Source organism: Chiloscyllium plagiosum, chromosome 6 (genome assembly GCF_004010195.1).
Source record: "Chiloscyllium plagiosum isolate BGI_BamShark_2017 chromosome 6, ASM401019v2, whole genome shotgun sequence".
Lineage (NCBI taxonomy): Eukaryota > Metazoa > Chordata > Chondrichthyes > Orectolobiformes > Hemiscylliidae > Chiloscyllium > Chiloscyllium plagiosum.
In genome coordinates, this window is record NC_057715.1 from 51,607,537 (window position 1) to 51,630,742 (window position 23,206).

At 40.8% G+C, this 23,206-nt stretch overlaps 1 protein-coding gene across 11 annotated transcripts in view; it reads right to left on the minus strand.

The window, feature by feature from the left end:
* The window catches only part of LOC122550578 (protocadherin Fat 3-like), a 794,139-nt gene that overhangs the window by 13,516 nt on the left and 757,417 nt on the right, over positions 1 to 23,206 (minus strand). For all 11 annotated transcript variants that reach the window (XM_043691532.1, XM_043691531.1, XM_043691530.1 and 8 more), the window contains 4 exons: positions 18,610 to 19,072; positions 12,951 to 13,104; positions 11,577 to 12,229; positions 6,922 to 7,032 (listed from right to left, as the gene is read on the minus strand). In XM_043691532.1, the coding sequence (XP_043547467.1) occupies positions 6,922 to 7,032; positions 11,577 to 12,229; positions 12,951 to 13,104; positions 18,610 to 19,072 (1,381 nt within the window). The remainder of the gene's footprint in view (positions 1 to 6,921; positions 7,033 to 11,576; positions 12,230 to 12,950; positions 13,105 to 18,609; positions 19,073 to 23,206) is intronic.

A 23,206-nucleotide genomic window follows, 5' to 3' on the forward strand; every position in this document is an offset into this window, starting at 1 on the left:
CTGTGCACAGCTAGGCTGGTATGTTTAGATTGTCTTCCAGGTATTTCTCTATAATGGCTAACACATCACTCCTTTCAAGTTGAAGTTGATTACACTGTATGCATTTGTGTGAAGTATGCATATTGAGATCATACAACCAACCAATCCACATTACTCACATTTTCTTATTGTCTGTCGGATTTTCTCAGTTCACACCTTTAATTTTCCTTTTGTCTGAGTTTAGTACTTAAAGCCCAATTCCTGACAGTTGTTCCACTTTTCTTTTGCTTTAGTTTGTTTCGGAATTACCTTTTCAATATAAACTTTTCCACACCCCTATGCACACACCTTGACCACTGCTACTGTCTTAGTCGTTTTAAGTTCACGTGATCAAATCAATTATACTTTCTACTGGGCCCTGGTCCAGGTCCAGTTCAAGCAGAACCCATCCCAATGGTACTGTTTCATCTGGTCACAGTACTGTTCCTAATGGCTCATAAAATGGAACTCCTTGTTCTCACACCACTCCTTCAGTCATATATTCACTTCTCTAATGTGTTTAATTCTGTGCCAATTTGCACTTGTCTTGGCTAATAATTCAAAGAATGTAGCCTAGAGCCCTGCCCTTCACTTGAGCTGCTTATTTTTGATGCATTCCAAACAGGACCATGTCCTTCTGATGTAGGTCCCATCATGGGTCAAAACATGACAATCCCACCCCATACACCTCCTCTATGGTATCCTTTCAAGCTGCTTCGAGATGTTCCACACAATGGCATCAACAAACCATGCATATTCACAATCCCATATAAAAGGGTAATAACAATTTTGCCAAATGGTTGAATCCCAGAACAATGGTGTTTCACTTCCCTTCTTCCTTAGACAGCCACCTGAATTCTGGTTGTCCTTTTAACAATCATCACACTTCCCTTCACAGCAGCAATAACTTGTTGATTGGAACAGTTTCTTTGGTTGACAAATTATGAGAGGCATGGATAGAATGGATTGTTGGAGTATTTTCTCCTTGATAGAACTGTCAGTTATGGGTTTAAGAAAAGAGGGGGGAAGGAGATGTAGTCAGCAATTTGTTTTGCTGCAGAGGGTGGTCAGTGCCTGGAATGCACTGCCACAGGAGGTGGTAGAAGCAGATATGATAGCACTTGGAAGATACATGAATAGGCAAGGAAAAGAGGTTTAGGGACCACACAGAGGCAAAGGCTTTTAAGTTTAGAAAGGCATAATGGGTCATCGCAGGGTTGGTAGGCTGAAGGGCCTGTTCCTGTGTTATACTGTTCTTTGTTCATTTTCTCTCTCAATTGGGTTCTCCTTGGTCTATACACTATTCATTACACCAACTCAATTCTGAATTCTCAAATCTTTCCATGAGGTGTTAATGAAGAAAACAACTGTTCAGGTACTGATGCTCCTTCCCGCCTGTCAGAATATCTCCAGTTTGCACTTCAGTTCTCAGCCTGAAAAGTTTGAATTGGAGGCATCTATCCTTGATGTTGTCCTTTAGGATAGGGTTCACTAACTCCTACAAATGCAGTTCAGATACAAGCGCATCCTCACAATATGTTAGTCTAAATTATTTAGATCTCGTTTTCAGTCTGGTGGAAATTTTTTCTCTTTTTTCCCCACACTAACTTTCTACTGTCTCATCTTCCTACACATAAATACTTGGATGAAAGCAAACATAAAGCAGTAGTATCTTCACTCTCTGCACCCAATTTCTGACATTCCTGTTTTTTTGCTTTGGTCATGGAATATAGGTATTGCTAGCTGGGAGAGCATTTATTATCCATTCCTAAATGTGCTGAAACTGTTGTGGTGAGCTATCTTCTTGAACCTCTGCAGTCCTTGAGAAGTAAGGGCACCTACCACACTGTTAGGAATGAATTCCAGGATTTTGACTCAGCAACAGTGAAGGAAAGTGACACAGTTCCAGGACAAAATAGTATGTGGCTTAGAGGTGAACGTGTACTCAGTGATCATCCCATGCATTTGCTGCTTTGTCTTTCTAGGTGATAGAGGTCACAATTTTGGGAGTTGCTGTTGGAGGAGCCTCAGTGAGTTACACAGTGAATCTTGAAGATGTAAAAATTACTAATAATGTTCTCTTAAATCTACTTACAGGTCTGAAGATCCTACAAATGCCCAGACCAGAGTATTACAGATGCTAGATTCACAGGCCCAGGGTAAACCTATTGGCATCCTGCAGGTCAAATGAGGAAACCCAGAACCACGATCTGACCATATGATAAACTGTCCTGACCTGGCCCCTACAGAGACTCAACTCCGAGGAGGCCCAACCAGCCCAGGACCATAAAACAAACCCGCATCAATGCAATCCCAAGGAGGCTGGACCTTGAGGCATCTCACACCCAGGGAGGCCTGACCCGACTCATTTACTTTCCGGAGCAGCAGACTTGCACCACCGACACCAGAGACCAATCAAGAGCAAGAATCCTACCACCGTGACTTGTCTCTGAGGAGGTTAGACCAGCCCAGGCCTGAACTTTGACCTTGCCCAGTGTCTCACCTCCGGGGAGGCTTGGCCTGTCCTGATTCGACTCATCTACTAGAACAGTAGACTCGCACCATCGACATCCAGGACTCTACAGAAGCAAGAAACCTACCCGAAAATGGGGAAGATGTGCTGGCCTGCAGATGAGATTGGAACACCGCATTTTTAATCTCCCCCCTCTGGAACATACTTTTGACAAACATCCAAGCTATTGAAAACAGAATGGATGAACTCAGATCCAGATTTAACTTCCAGTGGGAACTGAGAGACTGCTATATCCTCTCTTTTATGGAAACATGGCTCACTCCTGCTAAACCTGATTGTGCCTTGCAAGCTGAAGGGTTCTCCACACATTACGTGGACTACAAGCATTGTCAGATAAGGCAAAGGGCAGTAGGATCTGCCTCCTAATCAGCACCTCCTGGTGCACAGTCGTGGCAACTCTGTAAGCTACTATTCTCCAATCTTAGAATTTCTTACAGTGAAATGTCGTTGCTATTACCTGTCACGTGGGTTCACCTCTGCTATCCTGATAGGTGTCTATATACCAGCCCAAGCAGAAGTGAGGGATGCTCAGGATGCAATTTACGCTGCCACAAATGCTCTGAAGAAGAAATTCCTGAGACTTTAATCATCATGGCCAGTGACTTCAAACAGGCCAACTCAAGAGGGTGCTAGCAAAATACCATTAACACACTCCTGCCCCACCAGGGGACTGAACATCCTTGACCACTGCTACACAACCAAAGACATCTACTGCTCCATGTCCTGTTTGGACTTTGGAAAATCAGATCACAGTGCTGTGTTCCTCCTCCCATCTTACAAGTAGAAGTTGAAATGAGCGGACCTTTCACAGAAAGTAGTACAATGCTGTTCTGAAGCAGTGGAAGACGTCCTCCAGGACTGCTTAGAATCGGTGGACTGGGCCATATTCAAGAATTCAGCAGACAAGCTAGATGAGTACACTACCACTGTCATGGGCTTCATTAATATGTAGAGGACTGCGTGCCAAAGAAGTCAATCCATATGTTCCCCAGTTGGAAACCTTGGATAAAATCGGGAAATCCACTCCCTGCTGAAGACCAGACATGCAGCATACAAGTCAGATATCCCAGACCTATATAGGAAATCAGATATGACCTCCACAAAGCCATTAGAAATGCCAAGAGGCAGTACTGGAGCAAATTAGAGGCCCAAACTAACCACACAGACACTCGCTATCTGTGGAAACAAAATGAAGCAGAACAAAAAGCAGACAAAAACACATCCCTCACTGATTCACTCAATGCTTTTTATGCCCGGTTTGAGCGGATGCCAGAGAGGGGAAAGACATAAAAGAGACCTAAGGGGCAACCTTTTCACGCAGATGATGGTACGTGTATAGAATGAGCTGCCAGAGGAAGTGGTTGAAGCTAGTACAATTGCAACATTTAAAAGGCATCAGGATAGGTATTTGAATAGGAAAGGTTTGGAGGGATATGGGCCGGGTGAGACTAGATTGGGTTGAGATATCTGGTCGGCATGAACGAGTTGGACCGAAGGGTCTGTTTCCATGCTGTACATCTCTATGACTCTATGACCTGCCCCGACAGTCCTGGATGCACCTGCTCCCTCTGTCACTGCAACAGTCGTCAGACCGGTCTTCTTGATAGTAAACATAAGGAAAGCGACTGACCCAGACAAACTCCCCAGGCATGCAGTCATATCCTGTCTGGGTCAGCTGGCAGAAATATTCGCTGGCACCCTTAACCTCTCGTTGCTACAATCTGAGGTGCCCATCTGCTTCAAGAAGACCACCATCACCCCAGTACCAAAGAAACACATGCAATGTGCCTCAACTACCACCCATTGGCTCTGACCTCCATAATTATTAAGCGCTTTGAGAAGTTAGTCATGGCCCATCTTTTCTTTCTCAGGAGACTTAGGAGATTCAGCATGTCCATAAGGATCTTCACCAATGTTTACAGAAGCAGCATAGAAAGCAATCTATCTGGGTACATAATGGATTGGTACAGCAACTGGTGTGCCCAGGACTGTAAGTAACTACAGAAAGTTGTATGCACAGCCTAGACCATCACAGAGGCCAACCTCCTATCCATGGACTCCACCTACACTTCTCTTTGCTGTGGAAAGGTTGCCAATATCATCAAAGGCTGCTCTCAACCTGGTAATACTCTCTTCCAACCCCGTTCATTGGCCAGACAATAAGGAAGCTTGCACACATGCACTAACAGGCTCAAGAGTAGCTTTTTCCTTGCTGTTATTAGACTGCTGAACAGATCTCTAATTTCAAACCTAATGCTGACCTTGTTTTTGTGCACCTCTTATGCTGTCGTAACCTTGCATGCCCCTCTCTGTCTAAGCACCCTATGATCTGTATGTCCTTGTTAGCTATGATCTGTCCATACTGCTCACAAAACAAAACATTTCACTGTATTTAGGTAAAAGCGAAGACAATAAATCAAATCAAAGGTGGTGCACACTACTGCCACTGTGCATCAGAATTTAAAATTCAGATACAGGGTCAACATTAAGACACCACATTATAACATTGTGTGTCTGGTGCTAGGTTTCCCTGGTGAAATTGAGCAACTGATCAAATACCGAATAGCAGTGACATCAGTTTATTGAAGGAAGGAACAAATTACCATATAACATATCACAAGAACATCCCTCTGCAAACAATGCACAGGATGGCATTATTGTTGTACATCAATCACAGCTCAATTATTTATTGTACTCAGATCTAAATTCAATTTACTTTCTTGTAAGATAAATGCATTGCAAAAATACACTTAAGTTACTTGTAGCTTGTGGATCAGTGTAACATCAGACAAGGTTGCTCATTCAGTACTTGAATAGAATTGGATATTTGATGTCTTGTACACAGGGCGTTAATTGGCACAAACTTTTGAAAATGCATGTTGGCTGTAACATGATTACATGGCCAATACCAGGTTCTGTTTCTAAAATGCAGTTTTTCTATAACACGGAGTTGCACAAGAACGCAACCATCGCATTTTGGAGAACTACCTGTATTTTAATCAGTAATTATAATTGCAGTCTCTCCACACTGTTGCTGATAAGCAATGGTTAAGTCCTAGCAGAAATAAAACACCACATTGGTCACAAAGTGCCATCTTGTGGCATGTTTCTAATAAGCTGTAACAATTATAGTAGGTTGATAATTCAGAGAACAAGCTATATTTAAATGTACTAGCTTAAGTATTTGAATTTAGTGTTTTTAAAAGAAATCAGGAGTAAATAAATTATTATGGAAAAAGGTGACTATTAAATTGTCGGATTGCCATTAAAAACCCAACTGGTTTACTAAATTTCTTTTGGGGAAGAATCTGAATTCAGTCTCATACCAGCATCTACTCTGTAATGTAACTGTGCAATCCATTCACTTGTACCAAATAGAAAATTGCCTGCCAGGACCTTATGAGGAAAACTAGAAATGAGGAATTCTGTCCTTGCCAATAAAGCCCACTGCTTAAGAATAATATTTTTAGCAATTCAAGAAAAAGAGATAAAAAGTGACAGTTAAGCAACGCTGGGAGCTGTTTACACAATGAAAAAGCGTAAGGTGAGAATCAGCAAAAAAGACATGTCGATGGCTCTCAGTAGGCTATTTTTCCCTTCCTGATGCTACGCTTCTCTATCAATTGCCTTTGAAGAAAGGATACCTGCTGGAGACAACAAGCAGCCTGCACCCATTTATAGCGACAGGTTAATGCCAACAGTGTCAGGATGAAGTGCTCATGTGGTCATAAACTGGCAATGGGGCAGTGAGGGCGACCAAGCCTTCCAGTGCCAGATGTAATCAGGGTGGAGCCTGAAGGTGGTGAGGTACTCAGTCACTCATTCTCTGACCTAATTAAGTGCCGTCCCAGCCTCCAAAAGTTCCACTAGAGGACAAAAGATTTTGCCCCAGTTCTTAATGCTACAGGTTAACAATTCAAAAATACTCAGCAGTTGACATCTCATTTAAAAGGAACAAAGGAGGCAAATGCATAATGTTAGACAAAAATCACTCCTGTACTTAAGAAGTGTTCTTCTAAGATTTCAGACTTTTGATTTGATGATCTCTGGGAGCACGATTTCTTTCTGAGATATCGGTGTATTTATATTTACAGTCATATTCTGAAATTAAATAGTCTGCACCTAACGTGGGCTCTCTCTCTAACAATGGTGTCTGAAATGTATGTGCGTTCTTGGTTCATATACTTATTGATATTGAATCAGTGACTGTATGGTCATCAGGAAGTGAAAATTCCATGATAATCAATGCATTTTTTTTTTGATTAGTAGTGATTTCACATTTTCTCATTAATATATGTTGTACAAAGTGTCCAAAGCTAAAAAAAGGACATATTATTCTCTATCTGAAGAGATAAAAGCAGATTCCTTACCATTATCATCACATGAGTCAGACTGGAAGGAATTGAGTGACTGCACCTCAGAATTACTCCCTTTTGTACTTCCAGTAAAGCCTGCTGCATCCTCAATAATGTCCACTTTTCCTAAAACCAGAAGATTCAACATAGTTAACACGTATTCTTTAAAGAGTAACAAAAACTTGAATTTATATAGTGTCTTTAGCATATGGCTGGATTTTCCAAGGTATGGCAATCAGATTCAGATTGCCAATTCCTCAGTTTTTTTAAATTTAAAGAATGAGCTCCTTGTTTTTGACAGGTGATTCTGGTAAGGGTTTCTTCAGAAATGTAGAACATACTTTAAATCCTACTATTTATGATTTGAAGCCTTTCTGACAGACTGACTAATTTTGGGGGAGGTCTGTACACTATCTTATCAATGTTTTTATTTAATTCACGTCTGTGATGTGGATGTCACTGGCTGACCAGCATTTATTACCTACCCTATAAATCTGACATCACACCATCAAGGCCGGTGATATGGACTGCTCCTATGAAAGCATGATATCTAAGTGCAAAGTTAGGGTTAGGATTGGAGCTCTGACAGCTGTGAAGTGGTGGTATAAGCTCCAATGGTGGTGTGTGGAAGGTGGCAGGGGACATTGGTAATGGGTTGTAAGGGCACCCTGGTAATTGGTGATGGGGAGTGGTTACTGGTGATGGAGTGGTGTGGCAGGTGCGATGTTGGGTTAGTTGGTAGGGGAGGGGATGGGCTTTTTGATTGGTCATGGAGGTTGAGCAAAATCAGGTGGGAGAATAGTGGTGGGATCCTGGGCAGAGAGAAGTTGGAGCAAGGTGGGGGTGAGTGGTGTCACTTGCATAGAAAATCAAAGGTAAACAAGAGGATCGTATTTGTGTTGGGGCTGATCGTTACCAAAAATAAGAGGAAGGGACAGAATGTGTGAATGTCACATTGCACCAAAGAACCATAAAAAATAGAGAAGTTCAATATTAGAAGAAGGATTCCGAATAAAGGTAGATGAACTGATAGCACAAATCCAAATTACTTAGTACAATCTCTCAGACATTACACAAACATGGTTAGAAGGAGATCAAAACTAGGAACTTAACATTCAGGGATATTTGAATTTTTGGAGACATTTGGGATGGCAAAGGTAGAAGGGTAGCACCGTTAATAAAAATGAAATGAGGATAGTGTGAGAGACAACCTAGGCTCAATGATGTAGAGTTCATTTGGGAGAAGGTAATAAAGCAGCAAGGGAAAGAAGAAAAAGTCTCCTATTAAGAATCTATTGATGCCCATGAAACCATCACCAATTGTTGGAAAAAATACCTAGCTCACTAATGTCCTTCAGGGAAGGAAATCTGCCATCCTCACATGGTCTGGCCTACACGAGACTCAAGACCCACCACAATGTGGTTGACTCTCCACTGCCTTCTGAAGTGGCCTAGCAAGCCACTCAGTTCAAGGGCGGGCAATAAATGATGGCCAGTCAGCGACATCCACATTCCATGAGTGAATAAAGTGAACATTTTAAGAGTAGTGTACAGACCCCCAAACATCAGCCACAGGTAAGGCTGGTGAGAAAGATATTCCTGACAAAGGGCTTTTGTCCAAAACATCAATTCTCCAATTTCTCGGATGCTGCCTGACCTGCTGCGATTTTCCAGCACCACACTCTTGACTCTAATCTCCAGCATCGGCAGTTCTCACTTTTGCCTGGTGGGAGAGATGGTAAATCAAACAGCAAGAGCACTTAAAAAGAATGGTGCAACGATTATGAGTGACTTTAATCTTCACAGTGATTGGGTTAATCAAATTGGAAAGGGTAGTTATGACAGCAAATTCACAGAATGCATTAAGGATGGTTTCCTATAGCAATGTGTCATGGAGCCAACCAGACAGCAGGCTACTTTATATCTTGTAATGTGCTGGGAAGTGGTGCTGGAAAAGTACAGCAGGTGAGGCAGCATCCGAGGAGCAGGAGAATCTTCATTCGGGCATGCGTCCTTCATCAGGAATGTGGTGGTGTGGGGGGGGGTGGGGTTGAGAAATAAATAGGAGGGTGGGAGTGGGGCTCGGGGGGTGGCATTCATCATTGTCACAAGATCATAATCCTACACGGAAGGCAAATATACTCTGTGCATTCACAACATGCTGTTGAAGTGTGATTTTGACTTCAATATTCTCCCCCTTATTTTGAATTGAATTGAATTTATTGTCACATGTACCGAGGCACAGTAAAAAGCTGTGTCTTGCGAGCAATACAGGCAGATCACAGAGTTAAGTAGCATAGATAAGTAAATAATAGGTAAACAGCTGCAAAAACAAAAACACATACAGGTGAACGTTAAGAGTTAGTGAGGTAAAAACCGTCGCCTCCGCCTCCGAGCTTACTTTCACAATCAGGACTCCCGCCCACCAAACCTCCCCACGCCACCATATTCCTGATGAAGGGCTTATGCCCGAAATGTCAATTCTCCTGCTCCTTGGATGCTGCTTGACCTGCTATGCTTTTCCAGTACCACACTCTCGATTCTGATCTCCAGCATCTGCAGTTCTCACTTTCTCCTGCATCATGTAATCGGCAATGAAGGAGATTTAATAAATGACCTCAGAGTAAAATGTCCCCCAGGAAGCAGTGATCATAACATTATAGAATTTAAAATTTAATTCGAGGATGAGAAACTTACGTTGGAAACAACCTTGTTTAACTTAAATAAAGGGGAATGCAGGTTCATAGCTCCTTGAAAGTAGAGTCGCAGGTAGATAGGATAGTGAAGAAGGTGTTTGGTATGCTTTCCTTTATTGGTCAGAGTATTGAGTACAGGAGTTGGGAGGTCATGTTACGGCTGTACAGGACATTGGTTAGGCCACTGTTGGAATGTTGCGTGCAATTCTGGTCTCCTTCCTATTGGAAAGATGTTGTGAAACTTGAAAGGGTTCAGAAAAGATTTACAAGGATGTTGCCAGGGTTGGAGGATTTGAGCTATAGGGAAAGGCTGAACAGGCTGGGGCTGTTTTCCTTGGAGCGTCGGAGGCTGAGAGGTTTACAAAATTATGAGGGGCATGGATATGGTAAATAGACAAAGTCTTTTCCCTGTGGTGGCGGAGTCCAGAACCAGAGGGCATAGGTTTCGGGTGAGAGGGGAAAGATATAAAAGAGACCTACGGGGCAACTTTTTCACACAGAGGGTGATACGTGTATGGAATGAGCTGCCAGAGGAACTGGTGGAAGCTGGTACAATTGCAACATTTAAGAGGCATTTGGATGGGTATATGAAGAGGAAGGGTTTGGAGGGATATGGGCCGGGTGCTGGCATGTGGGACGAGATTGGGTTGGGATATCTGGTCGGCATGGATGGTTGGACCGAAGGGTCTGTTTCCATGCTGTACATATCTATGACTCTAAGTAAGGATAGAATTCACTAAAATGAACTGGATAAAGATAAAAATCACACACCACCAGATTATTGTCCAACAGGTTTATTCGGAAGAACAAGCCTTCAGAGTATTGCTCCTTCATTAGGACCACCTGATGAAGGCGCAGCGCTCCAAAAGCTCATGCTTCCAAATAAAGTTGTTGGACTATAACCTGATGTTGTGTTATTTTTAATTTTATCCACCCCGCTTACACTTAAAATTTATACTTAATGGGGGCACTTAGAGGTAACAAGAGCAAAATTATCAACAAGGCAACTAAATACATGAAAAATACCAATCTCATTAGCCTGAAGGATATTGAGGTGAAAGTGAGGCTGCAGATGCTGGAGATCAGAGTCAAGATTAGAGTGGTGCTGGAAAAGCACAACAGGTCAGCCAGCATCCAAGGAGCAGGAAAATCGACATTTCAGGCAGGAGCCCTTAAAGGATAATGAATTTATTGCAAAATAAATTTTAATATCTGCATTTATTGGTAAGGAATTAATGTTGCTTTATGGAACTGTTTTTTTTTTGTATTATAATGAAATGCAGAAACTTGTGAATTGTTAGTTTGCGAGGACAAAAACAGAGAGCTCGACTTTAATATTTATTTGAATTCATGGAGATTTCAAATACTGGATCCAGTTCTGTAAAAGATTTGAATCCCCAATCCAATCATTAGATGTGGTTATAAGTGCAATTAATGAACTGCGAGTGCAAGAATGTTTGCATTTACCGAATACTTACTAAGTTTACAAACTCTGCCTTCAATATTTAAAAATCTTATTGATTTACAAGTAGAACATCTAATCATAAGTAAAGAAGCAGCCTCTAATATTTCTAATGCACATTTTCAAAATCTGAAGTGATTAGATTTTATGAATGTGACTTGTTAACAAAAATAACAGGTTGCATTTGTAGACTTATAGTATTATTTGACATTGTCACGATAATAATTTTGTAAAAAATAATAATGTGCAGAGTTAATCACCAAAGTTCATTTTCATTAGGTACATCATCTCTGGTTAAAGAATAGACTCCTGCATTCTTGCTAACCTTAACTGACTGAGTTACAGAACAACAATGATGTCAGAGCTTAAAGTAACTTGCATCTTTCCCCTAATTAAAGGAAGAAGCTTGGACGTGAGGTAGCACGAAGGGATAGATACAAAAAGTAGGAAACAAAAAGAAAAACAATTACAACAAAGACAACATGTCTTCATCATCACAAAACATTCATTACCATCTCTGTCTCTATCCCAGGTATTTTTTCTTAACGAATCACAGTCAGAGACGGACCGAGTAACTGTAGGGAGATTTGGGGCCACACTGCACACAACAACGCCTCTCCGTGTAGTCAGAAGTCGAGGGGAATCAGGGTGGAAGGTACTCATTTCTTGATGCTCCATCCCCATGCCATCAATTTTGTCTAAGTTGTTTCTTGAGTCACTATGGAAGCATGGGGTGTATGCCATAGGCCTTACTGGCACTTGAGGAGGACCTCCAGTTTCTTGGTAAATCTTACGACTATCACCATTATTCCTAATGCCTTTGAACTGAATACCATTAGGCTTATTAAGCAGAGCTGCAGTTGCAGGATCCTGCACAAGAGTCATATTGCTACGTGCATGCTTCTTGAAGACCTTCTTTCGAAAAATTGCAAAAAGCATCACCAGCATCATCAGAACTAGTAAGACCACAGCTATTCCAATAAGTTCCTCTTTGCCAACATAGGGATGTCCAGGTTGTATATTGGGCACAACTACTGGCCTGAGGTCACAGTACAGCCCTATATATCCTGAAGTACAGTTGCAGTGAAATGAGCCCAAGGTATTTAAGCACATTCCTCCATTTTGGCACTCTTCTGTGTTACATTCATCAATGTCTTCTTCACACCTACAAAAAAAAATGCTTTAAATTATCTATGCCAGAAATTCTATTCTTTGTTACATTAAGATAATGAGGTGTATTTGTGAGTCTCTCACTTAAGTTTCTCCAAGTTGGCATTATATTTTAAATATTTTGGCAGGAGTTTATAAATGTTCACAGTTTTGACTTCATGACATGAAAAACAAATTGAATCTTGTTTTCACATAATTATAATGGACCTGATGATATATTGCATGTTGTAGACTGTTTCCTCAAATTTTTATTAATCATTTAAAAATGGATAAAGATGATTATGTTCTGCTGTTTGAAAATTGATTATTCTTTTAGTGATATTTTTTTCCTTTTACAATGGTTATTTCAACTGATCTGGAGTCAGAATAACCCCTTAGTAAAAATTTAAGTACATCTGACTCCTTTAAAAAACAAATCCTATAAGTACCTACTTCAGTTTTAGTCATTTTAGCATTCTTATTTTAACTCTTTCTGAATGATGTGCATCAATTCAAGATGTCAATCAAATGGGTCAAATTTAATTTATCCTTTTCCCAAATGTTTAACATAAATTTATATATCCTGTTGTCATAATCAGTTAGTTGACTGCCACGAGCTTCCTGTGATCCCAGCACTTGGAACCCAAACCAAGTCTCAAACTGGGAGTGGAAGAAACTCAGCAATTCACATTTGTGCAACACTATGTACATAAAGGTGGCGGTTATATACAACTCACATAAAACCCATAAATCCTTCTTTGCAGTTGCAGGCAAAATCACTGCCTAATGGATTGCAGGAGCCCCCATTCTGACAGGGGTTTGGAAAGCAGGATGTAACTTCAATTTCACATTGGTTTCCCGTAAACTGTGGCAGACAGCTGCACTGATAACCTGTTGAAGCAGAATAGTGTATATTTTAGCATATCATATCTAAGACCTACATTAAAGCAACACAAAATATTGCCTTGAGCATGGAAGCATAGAAATGTAAAAATGCTTGACTTTTAGGTTCACCTTTCTGTGTCTACACATGTCAAATTTGTGTTTTATTTTTTATTTCATAAGTGGATCATGCCACAAGCAACTTAAGTAGGTGATAGGAAGTACTTGTGGTGAGTGTACAGTGATTTTTTTCTCTGATTCTCTAACAGAGATCTTCTTTGTAAAGTGACTCATTGTTAAAAATCACACAACACCAGATTATAGTCCAACAGGTTTAATTGGAAGCACTAACTTTTGGAGCGCTGCTCCTTCGTTAGGTGGTTGTCTGCTTCCAATTAAAACTGTTGGACTATAACCTGGTGTTGTGTGGTTTTTAACTTTGTAGACCACAGTCCAACACTGGCATCTCCAAATCATGACTCATTGCTGATATTATTGCTGAGATTGGAAATACAGGAAAACAGCGGAAAATTAACTCAATCAATAGAATTCCAATACACTACACCAATGCATGGGGATTGATTTTTAGTGGAGTTGGAAAACTTACTGACTTGGCAGAACTCTCTTCCTTAATAAGGCCCAACCTGCCATATTCTTCTCCTGGGGAGATGCAAATGAGCTGACGTTAGCACTAGATTTCCAGAGGCATGCCCAATGCAACATTAGAGGCATGAGGATGGCCCAAACAACAGGCTAGAATGACCATCTCCATTTATTTAATCATTTGCTCAGTTTTAATGATGAACATCAGATCCCTTAATTCTCTCTCACATCTCACATGTCACTACGCCCTTCATTATTTCCGATGTCCAGTTGTAAAACCCCATGTCTCCTCCAAGTGTACTCCCACTCTAACATGCTATTCATAAACTCTGTTTGTTCAAATGTCATCTATAGACAATCATCCATTAAAAAGTAAAATCACCATAATTCTACTGGAACACAGGACTTCTCTCAAAAGTTTACTTTTGATTAAAAAAGAAAGTGGAGTCACAGGTAGATAGGATAATGAAGGAGGTGTTTGGTATGCTTTCCTTTATTGGTCAGAGTATTGAGTACAAGAGTTGGGAGGTCATGTTGCGGCTGTACAGGACATTGGTTAGGCCTCTGTTGGAAAATTGCGTGCAATTCTGGTCTCCTTCCTATTGGAAAGATGTTGTGAAACATGAACGGGTTCAGAAAAGATTTACAAGGATGTTGCCAGGGTTGGAGGATTTGAGCTATAGGGAGAGGTTGAAAAGGCGAGGGCTGTTTTCCCTGGACCGTCGGAAGCTGAGGGGTGACCTTATTGAAGTTTATAAAATCATGAGGGCCATGGATTGGATAAATAGACAAAGTCTTTTCCTTGTGGTGGGGGAGTCCAGAGCTAGAGGGCATAGGTTTAGGGCGAGAAGGGAAAGATATAAAAGAGACCGAAGGGGCAACCTTTTCTCGCAGAGGGTGGTACGTGTGTGGAATGAGCTGCCAGAGGAAGTGGTGGAGGCTGGTACAACTGCAACATTTACAAGGCATCTGGATGGGTATATGAATAGGAAAGGTTTGGAGGGAGATGGGTCGGGTGCTGGCAGGTGAGACTAGATTGAGTTGGGATATCTGGTCAGAATGGACGAATTGGACTAAAGGGTCTGTTTCTGTGCTGTACATCTCTATGACTCTAAGTAATATCTTCCAAAACCTTCAAAAGAAAAATGTGTGTTAAACAGAATATGCAGTCTCAAACTTGTTCTATCAGCTATGCTGTTCATGCAGCTGGCCTAGTTGAATTTTTCATCATCTTTCACATTCACCACACCCCCAATAACATTTAGGTGGTATCTTGGCTGTGATAAAATAATGTCAAGTGCTTTCTTCTTGGAGACAATTATTTCCTAGTATTTTTGTGACAAGAATGTTACTTAGCACAAGCCTATATGTTGAATAGGTCCTGCTCCAAGCAACACAAACAGCCACATTATCTGAGGAATTGTGAATGGATTTGAATATTGTGCAATCATCAAACATTCAACTTCTGACTTTAAGAAGAAGCTCATTCATGACATAGCTGAAGCACATTCACGCAAAGATGTCATGTAGCTGAAGTGTTCAGCATCGAACAACCATTAATACTTTGCTTTTGCACGGCATTAAAAATGGAGAATTTTCCTCTTGACTTCACTAGAGCTTCACATGCCTAGACAAATGATATCAAATATTTCAGACATTCACTTGCACCTCACCTCTGGAATTCAGCCTGCATCCATTGTTGGATTTAAGTTATGAGTTTTGCCAGCAAGCTGTTTTGGCAGAGACCAAACTACTGACACCTTTGCAATGAGGATAGCAGACAGTAACAATTGGATACTTTCTTGCCCATCCTTTTGACCAAGAATCAGAGGTCTAGAGTTAATGTTAAGGTCTCCTTGGATTTATGCGACCATGTAGTCAAATCAAGCATACATGACTTGTCAGTGGATGAGAATATAACAAGGGATTGTGATGAAAGCGGTTGGTCATGTTTGCAGACATTGTTTCCTGTGGTCATCCAGTTCTTCTAAATTTGACAATCATAAAATGTTATTGAGGGAAATTTTGCCGCGTGCTCGTGTTGTCCACATACATCTTCATTAGTGTCCAAATCCATTGATCAGTTCTTTCTAGTCATACTTTTCCAAGCTGTCTGCTAGAACTGAGTGACTTAGTAAGACCATGAGACATAGGAACAGAAATTAGGCCATTCAGCCATCAAGTCTGCTCCACCATTCAATCATGGCTGATAAGTTTCTCAGCTCCTTTCTCCCGTAACCCTTGATACCCAAGAGGCTATCTATCTCAGTCTTAAATATACTCAATGACCTGGCCTCCACAGCCTGCTGTGTCAGTGAATTCCATAGATTCACTACTCTCTGGCTGAAGACGTTTCTCCTAATCTCCATTCTAAAAAGTCTTCATTTTACTCTAGGGCTAAGCCCTTGGGTCATAGTCTCTCCTACCTTTGGAAACATTTTACCAACATCTGCTCTGAAATTCAGTATTCTGTCAGTTTCAATTAGATCCTCCTTCATCCTTCTAAACTCCATTGAGTATAAACCCAGAGTTCTCATATGTTAAACTTTTCATTCCTAGGACCATTCTCATGAACCTTCTCTGAACATGCTGCAGGCCAGCACATCCTTCCTGAGATATAGGGCCCAAAACTGCGCACGATACTCCAAAATGTGGTCAGACCAGAAGTACATCCCTGCTTTTATATTCAATTCCTATCAAAATGAATCATTGCATTAGCCTTCCTAACTTGTAAGTTACTTCAAGGGGTGTTTGGAAATTAACCCATGTCTGAAATGTATATTTTAACAAAGAGTTGGGAAAATCAGGAGGCTATGCCTGGACACCTCTTTCAACCCGAGCACAGGGGCAATATCAGTATGGGTACTATGTTTTTGATTGCCATTGGTAAATTCAAGGTTTACAAATGCAAGAGTGGAATAAATGTGTCAAAAACGTATGAAAGAAAGTACTTGTCAACTGCAAAACAGTTTAAAATGCATAATGTTATGAAAACTGTTGCACATGACCAGTCAACCTTTGCTAACAACTTGAACCTCTTTTTCGGTTAAAAGTTTGTGCCCAATTAATTTTCTCCAATCCTTAAGGTTCCATTGTCCTTCATGTTACTAAACATTCCTGACAACTCATTAAAAGCCTAATTCATATATGAGAGCTCACAGTTAAGAGCAGACTCCTCAAATGATTTGGCAGCGAGCATAAGAGGTACAGTTAGTAAGTTTGCACATGACACCAAAATTGGAGGTGTAGTGGACAGCGAAGAGGGTTAGTTCAGATTACAACAGGATCTGGACCAGATGGGTGAATGGGCTGAGAAGTGGTAGATGGAGTTTAATTCAGATAAATGCGAGGTGCTGCATTTTGGGAAAGCAAATCTTAGCAGAACTTATACACTTAATGGTAAGGTCCAAGGGAGTGTTACTGAACAAAGAGACCTTGGAGTGCATGTTCATAGCTCCTTGAAAGTGGAGTTGCAGGTAGATAGGATAGCGAAAGCGGCATTTGGTATGCTTTCTTTTATTGATCAGAGTATTGAGTACAGGAGTTGGGAGGTCATGTTGCGGCTGTACAGGACATTGGTTAGGCCTCTGTTGGAATATTGCGTGCAATTCTGGTCTCCTTCCTATCGGAAAGATGTTGTGAAACTTGAAAGGGTTCAGGAAAGATTTACAAGGATGTTGCCAGGGTTGGAGGATCTGAGCTACAGGGAGAGGCTGAACAGGCTGGGGCTGTTTTCTCTGGAGCATTGGAGGCTGAGGGGTGACCTTATAGAGGTCTACAAAATTATGAGGGGCATGGATAGGATAAATAGACAAAGTCTTTTCTCTGGGGTCGAGGAGTCCAGAACAAGAGGGCATAGGTTTAAGGTGAGAGGGGAAGGATATAAAAGAGACCTATGGGGCAACTTTTTCACGCAGAGGGTGGTACGTGTATGGAATGAGCTGCCAGAGGATGTGGGGAGGCTGATACAATTGCAACATTTAAGAGGCATCTGGATGGGTATATGAATAGGAAGGGTTTGGAGGGATATGGGCCGGGTGCTGGCATGTGGGACTAGATTGGTTTGGGATATCTGGTCGTCATGGACGGGTTGGACCGAAGGATCTGTTTCCATGCTGTAGATCTCTATGACTCTAAGTATCACAACTAAGACTGAACCTGTTCTTATCTCATACAAATACATTCATTTCAACAGGATTACTGGTTGGTTGCAGAAATCCTTGGATCCTTTCTCTTTTAGAGGTCTGATTATTTAGGCCAAAAATAGAATTTCTACATCATGCTGCTGAAGTCAGATAATTCGTACTGAGCTTGGGAACAAGCCTTAGAACGTGTGACCTATATACAAAAGGAGTGAGAGAATAGAAATTAATTTGAATTATGTTATCAGCATAAAATTTGGAAGATGCAAGTGCTATACAAGGCTCAAGTTGCAATCATGTCAGCACTGGCTGATGTAATTTTCCATTATTTTACAATGATTCAGACTGAATAACACAAATTTCACAGCATAAATGACAAACAATAGAAATGACTACCATTAAAATTAATTTTATGAGTTGCTGTTAAATCATTTTGCCATTTTAAAAAAAAAATGCAATGATTTAATTTGCACTTCATTAGCCCAAATTATTGTGCTAAGTATCTTCAGAATTACATCTGCATCATACAATTGTGATAAACATAAGGGCATGACACTTACTGTGTCTGCTTACCAAATCATGCTCAGACTTAGCAAGTTTTACTAAATTTTACTCTAAAATTTACTTAAAAGTGATTTGCTCACAAACAGAATTTGCTTACCGTATATTGATTGTGTGCTTGTAAAAATGTCAATGTTCATAAGACTTGTATAACTTATTATTTCATTCAATGTCTAGTGGAATTTAAAGCTACAACGTAACAACTTACCACCAGATGGCTGGCTTACACAGGTCCCTCCATTCTGGCATGGTTCTCTTGCACAAGTGTCTGGATACAATACACAACCAAGTTTCAGTTCTGTCAGACCAACCACTTCAGCAAAGTGACTGTGCTTGTTTTGGAGTGGTAATTGATTATCATTAAGGACAACTGAGTCCAGGCATCCTTGAAACCCACCAAGAACCTGTGCACTCTTATGGCTTAACAAGCCACGAGCAGCTGGAACCTGGGCCCCAAAATAGATGTAGTTGTCAATACTGAGGATATGAACATTGAAAGGAGCCCATCGACGTTCCACGTAGCTGTCATCGAGTGCAAGGCTTGTAAAATTCTTGTTGAGATCCAGAAAGACAGTGTGCCAATTCCCATCATTAACTGTTCTGCCCGAAATTCCCACAATGCCAGGCCCACTCCCACAGTCGAATTGAAACCAGAGTTTTCCATCCACAATCTGGTGAAAGTAATAAATGTGAGAGAGGCATTATTTTTCTTCAAATCTGTAAAACTTTGCAAATCCAAAATATTCAGTACCTTAAGTTAAATTATTAAAAATTAATTTCCTGTAGGCCTATTGTCAAATAATAAATGTGTTTATCATCTATAGTCAATTAGGTCAAAGTATATTTAAAGTTGATCGCTCATTATAACATAAATACTGAGAACAACAGAAATTTACAAACACCTTACTGTATAATGCGTTAGCTTGGCTTCATTATAAGGATCTCTTCAATAACTGCAATGTTTAACTCCCACAGACTTGAAAACATAGGCCTGAATTTTCATCCTTAAGACAGGTGGTAGGAATCTGGAAAATCTCCAGTTTTGGAGAAAGTGTCACAGAAGACAGGATCTTCATTTTGAGAGTGTGGGGATGAACGTGGACTGTAGTTCAGAAAATGTTTTGAGGTGACTAGAGGGATTGCTAACTATCAGGTGAACTGTCTGAGATGTCTACAGCAGTGTGTTGAAACTACATTCCTGCTAGAAAGAGCAGAAAGAGCTTCCAGCCCTCACCCCTCAACCTGACACACTCTGTGTCCCACCCCCAAGCAACCTCCTGGGCTTTTTATGACCTTCCAAACAAAGTATACCTCCCAAAATACCCACACCCCCATGCCCCTTCAGTCACAGTAAAGTCCTTGGAAGTAATAGTTCCTATAGTGACAGTCATAGGTGGAAAAAGCAGTTTTAAAAACATGTCATTCTTTCAAAACTTTCCACTATGCTAAATAAACTCTGCTCCTTCCTCAGGGAATTCAAGTGTCAATCATCCAAGATCCATTGAAGTTTCAGTAGTTGAAACTACAAAAGCTCAAACACCTAAATTTGTGTGACTAAACATTGTGCAATTGATAGCAGTGATCAGACAGCCAGAACGGCCAATCAGGCAGGGGCTTTTCTTTTGCACATTCAACTATCACTATAAGGTTCAGAGATTAGAGTCGAGAGTGTGTTGCTGGAAAAGCACAGCAGGTCAGGCAGCATCTGAGGAACAGGAGAATCAACGTTTCTCATTCAGGAATGATAAGCCCTCATGAAGGGCTTATGCTCGAAACATTGATTCTCCTGGTCCTCAGATGCTGCCTGACTTACTGTGCTTTTCCAGCACCACACTCTCATTTAAAATACAATTTTGCTCAGATGTACCAAGCACATTGACACCTGGGGCATTTCTCCACAAAACTTTTAAGATGGCAGCAAGGATGGAGAAAACAAAATCACTTAAAGGCATACGTGATCCTGGCATTTACAGACAAAGCTGAAGAATGTAATTGCCTGGAATTTTCACCAAACCTTGGTGGTACATGAATTCAGCCCCAGGTGAGGTACTGTAACCATTTCTGGGTTTCATATTTTAAGATGATGATGAAGGCTTTTATGAGAGCAGAGAAGATTTTTGTTTGACTAGTTCCAAGGATGAGGGATGATGGACAGACTGGGTGAACTGGAATTGTGCTCCTTACAAGCAGAGAAGGCTAAGGAGAAATATGTTAGAGGTGCTTGAAATCAGGAAGAAATCAAGAAATCAGGTAAACAAAGATAAATTGTCTTCATTAATTGAACAGTCAGTAACTTCAACAGACCATAGTTTTAAGAAAAGACTACGTGAGGAACTTTTTTTTTGCAACTTGTAGAATACACAGTTTGGTAGGGTGATAGATACAGGTTTAAATGTGGCTCCTAAAAGCAAGTGGGATAAATAGATTGAAGGAGAAAAAAAGTGCATGAATGTGAAGAACGAACAGAGAAGTGTTATTAGCTGAACTGCTCTTCAAAAGAGGCAACACAGACAGGGCAAACAAAATGGTTTTCATTTTTGCCACACTATTCGCTGACAGAGATCTAAAGCTGCATCACAGCAACAACCACTATTAAAGGATAACGTCATACAGTTTCAATTTGTCTTGTTTTGTAAAAGCTAACATAATTTTATATAGCATTCCTAGTATCAGCATTTTAAATTACTTTACTTTCAACAAAACATGTCCCCAGGTGATGAACTTATCTGTTAGCAACAATAGAATCTAGTTACATCATAAGATATTTGAAGTTCTCTGACGTTTGTTACAGTTTCACACCAACAACATCATTTATCCACTGGATAATAAATTAGCTAAGTGAATATTTAAGTGTGTAAAGAGGAATTGCTCATATTGCAGCCACTCCAATAGAGTTGAGATTTCTGGGGATCTGCCATATGCATTCCATTTAACACAAGAGAGCAGCAGCTAAAGGATTTAAATTATCTGAAGCTGCATGAAACGATTACAGCAATTTAAGTTTAACATTGATTAAGACAGAGATCACAGTGACGCTGTATGTTTTTATTTCATCCATGGGACGAATGTCATGCTGGCCAGGCCAGCATTTATTGCCCACCCCTAATTGCCCAGAAGGCAGTTAAGAGTCAACCACATTTTTGTGGGTCTGGTGTCACATGTAGGTCAGACTATGTAAGGATGACATTTTCCTTCCCTAATGAAGACTGGGGAGACAAATGGGATTTTCCAACAATTCAATCATTAGACTCTTCATTCCAGATTTTTATTGAATTCAAATTTCACTATCTGCCATGTTACTACGTACCTCCGCTGTTATATATATTATATAAAACGCAATGTTTACCATAGAACCACTGTTGTTTTAATTGAGTCGTAAGATCAGACACTCTATGTTGAAAAAAAAAATTAGAATAACTCTTGGTTATTTGGAAAAATTTCTGTACTACTATGGAATAAACAGGCACAAAGCAAAACAGAAGGAAAGACATAGGGATGAATTTTCTGATTTTGAAATAAAGTGCACTTTTGCAGGAGCTTCATGGTATCCAGTTTACTATGCTTCACAGTGACAATTCCTCCCCCCCACTCACCCCACTTAACCTAATTAATTATGTAACTGGGCTTTTCAGCGCCCATTTTGTGCAAACACACAGTGCTCCAGGATTCACAGCGCTAGGATCATATTTCAAGTCCGGCTGCATAGTTCAAACACTGGAGTCCCGGAACTACAGGAATAGTGCCAGAAGACTGGAGGATAGCAAATGTGGTTCCCTTGTTCAAGAAGGGGAGTAGGGATAACCCTAGTAACTATAGGCCGGTGAGTCTCACTTCTGTTGTGGGCAAAGTCTTAGAGAGAATTGTAAGGGATAGGATTTATGAAGATCTAGATCGGAATAATGTGATCAAGGATAGTCAACATGGTTTTGTGAAGGGCAGGTCGTGCCTCACAAACCTTATTGAATTCTTTGAAAAGGTGACAAAGGAGGTTGATGAGGGGAAAGCGGTAGATGTGGTATATATGGATTTTAGTAAGGCGTTTGATAAGGTTCCCCATGGAAGGCTACTGCAGAAAATACGGAGATATGGCATTGAGGGTGAGTTGGAGGTTTGGATTAGGAATTGGCTAGATGGAAGAAGACAGAGGGTAGTAGTTGATGGCAAAGTTTCTTCATGGAGTGCCGTCACTAGCGGTGTTCCGCAAGGATCTGTTTTGGGACCATTGCTGTTTGTCATTTTTATAAATGACCAGGAGGAGGGGTTAGAAGGTTGGGTGAGCAAGTTTGCGGATGACACAAAAGTCGGAGGAGTTGTTGACAGTGAGGAAGGATGTGGCAGGTTACAGCAAGATATAGAGAAGCTGCAGAGCTGGGCAGAAAGGTGGCAGATGGAATACAATGTAGCTAAGTGCGAGGTGATTCACTTTGGGAAGAATAACAAAAAGATGGGGTACTGGGCTAATGATCGGATACTTGGTAGTGTGGATGAGCAGAGGGATCTTGGTGTCCATGTACACAGATCTCTGAAAGTTGCCACCCAGGTAAATAGTGCGGTGAGGAAGGCATATGGCGTACTGGCTTTTATTGGTAGAGGAATTGAGTTCCGGAGTTTTAGATAGGGTTGACCATGAGAACCTTTTTCCATGTTTGCAGTCAGCTATTACGAGGGGGCATAGCTTTAAATTAAGGGGTGGTAGGTATAGGACAGATGTTAGGGGTAGATTCTTTACTCAGCGAGTCGTGAGTTCATGGAATGCCCTGCCAGTAGCAGTGGTGGACTCTCCCTCTTTATGGGCATTTAAATGG